This window comes from Mandrillus leucophaeus, unplaced genomic scaffold, assembly GCF_000951045.1.
Source record: "Mandrillus leucophaeus isolate KB7577 unplaced genomic scaffold, Mleu.le_1.0 Scaffold245, whole genome shotgun sequence".
NCBI lineage: Eukaryota > Metazoa > Chordata > Mammalia > Primates > Cercopithecidae > Mandrillus > Mandrillus leucophaeus.
Window position 1 is genome coordinate 2,093,583 of NW_012102532.1, and position 787 is coordinate 2,094,369.

At 46.1% G+C, this 787-nt stretch overlaps 1 protein-coding gene across 1 annotated transcript in view; it reads left to right on the top strand.

Moving 5' to 3' along the window:
- Window positions 1-143: 143 nt before the first annotated feature.
- The window catches only part of NANOGNB (NANOG neighbor homeobox), a 29,388-nt gene continuing 28,744 nt past the window's right edge, over window positions 144-787 (top strand). Inside the window, exon 1 of the mRNA XM_011983087.1 lies at window positions 144-170. Within this exon, the coding sequence (XP_011838477.1) occupies window positions 144-170 (27 nt within the window). The remainder of the gene's footprint in view (window positions 171-787) is intronic.

The following is a 787-nucleotide window of genomic DNA, read 5'->3' on the forward strand; positions in this document are numbered from 1 at the left end:
TTAGCCAGGATGGTCTCGATCTCCTGACCTTGTGATCCGCCCGTCTCGGCCTCCCAAAGTGCGGGGATTACAGGCTTGAGCCACCGCGCCCGGCTTAGGAGTGGAGTCTTGACCTGAGCATTCCATTTGTGGCTGGGACAGAAATGAAAGATTCAGTGCTGCCCCAGCAGGTGAGTCTCAGGGTCTAAAGGAGCACCTTTCAACCGAGGACTTTTATCAAGGAACAATTCGCAATTCCAGCACAGGAGTATTTTTTGAAAACCTATCTCTCTCTCTTCCTTCTTTCCTTTCTTTCTTCTACTACTTCTTTTTTTTTGGTTAGTTTCAGATATTAGGTTACTCTCTATGTGAAAGTTTACATCTTTAGTAAAAATAATATTTTAAAATTCTTTGATATAAAAATACTGGGAGACTGGGCGCAGTGGCTCACACCTGTAATCCCAGCGCTTTGGGAAGCCAAGGCCGGCGGATTGCCTGAGGTCAGGAGTTTGAGACCAGCCTGACCAACATGGTGAAACCCATCTGTACTAAAAATACAAAAATTAGCCGGCATGCTGGTGGGCGCCTGTAATCCCAGCTACCTGGGAGGCTGAGACAAGAGAATCACTTGAACCCAGGAGGCGGAGGTTGCAGTGGGCCGAGACCACGCCACTGCACTCCAGCCTGGGCAACAACAGCAAAACTCTGTCACCAAAAAAAAAAAAACAAAAAAATCCAAAAAAAACTGGGAATGCCTCTCTGCAAAATGGATCTCTGGAAATGTATATTTCATATTTAGAAACTGCCA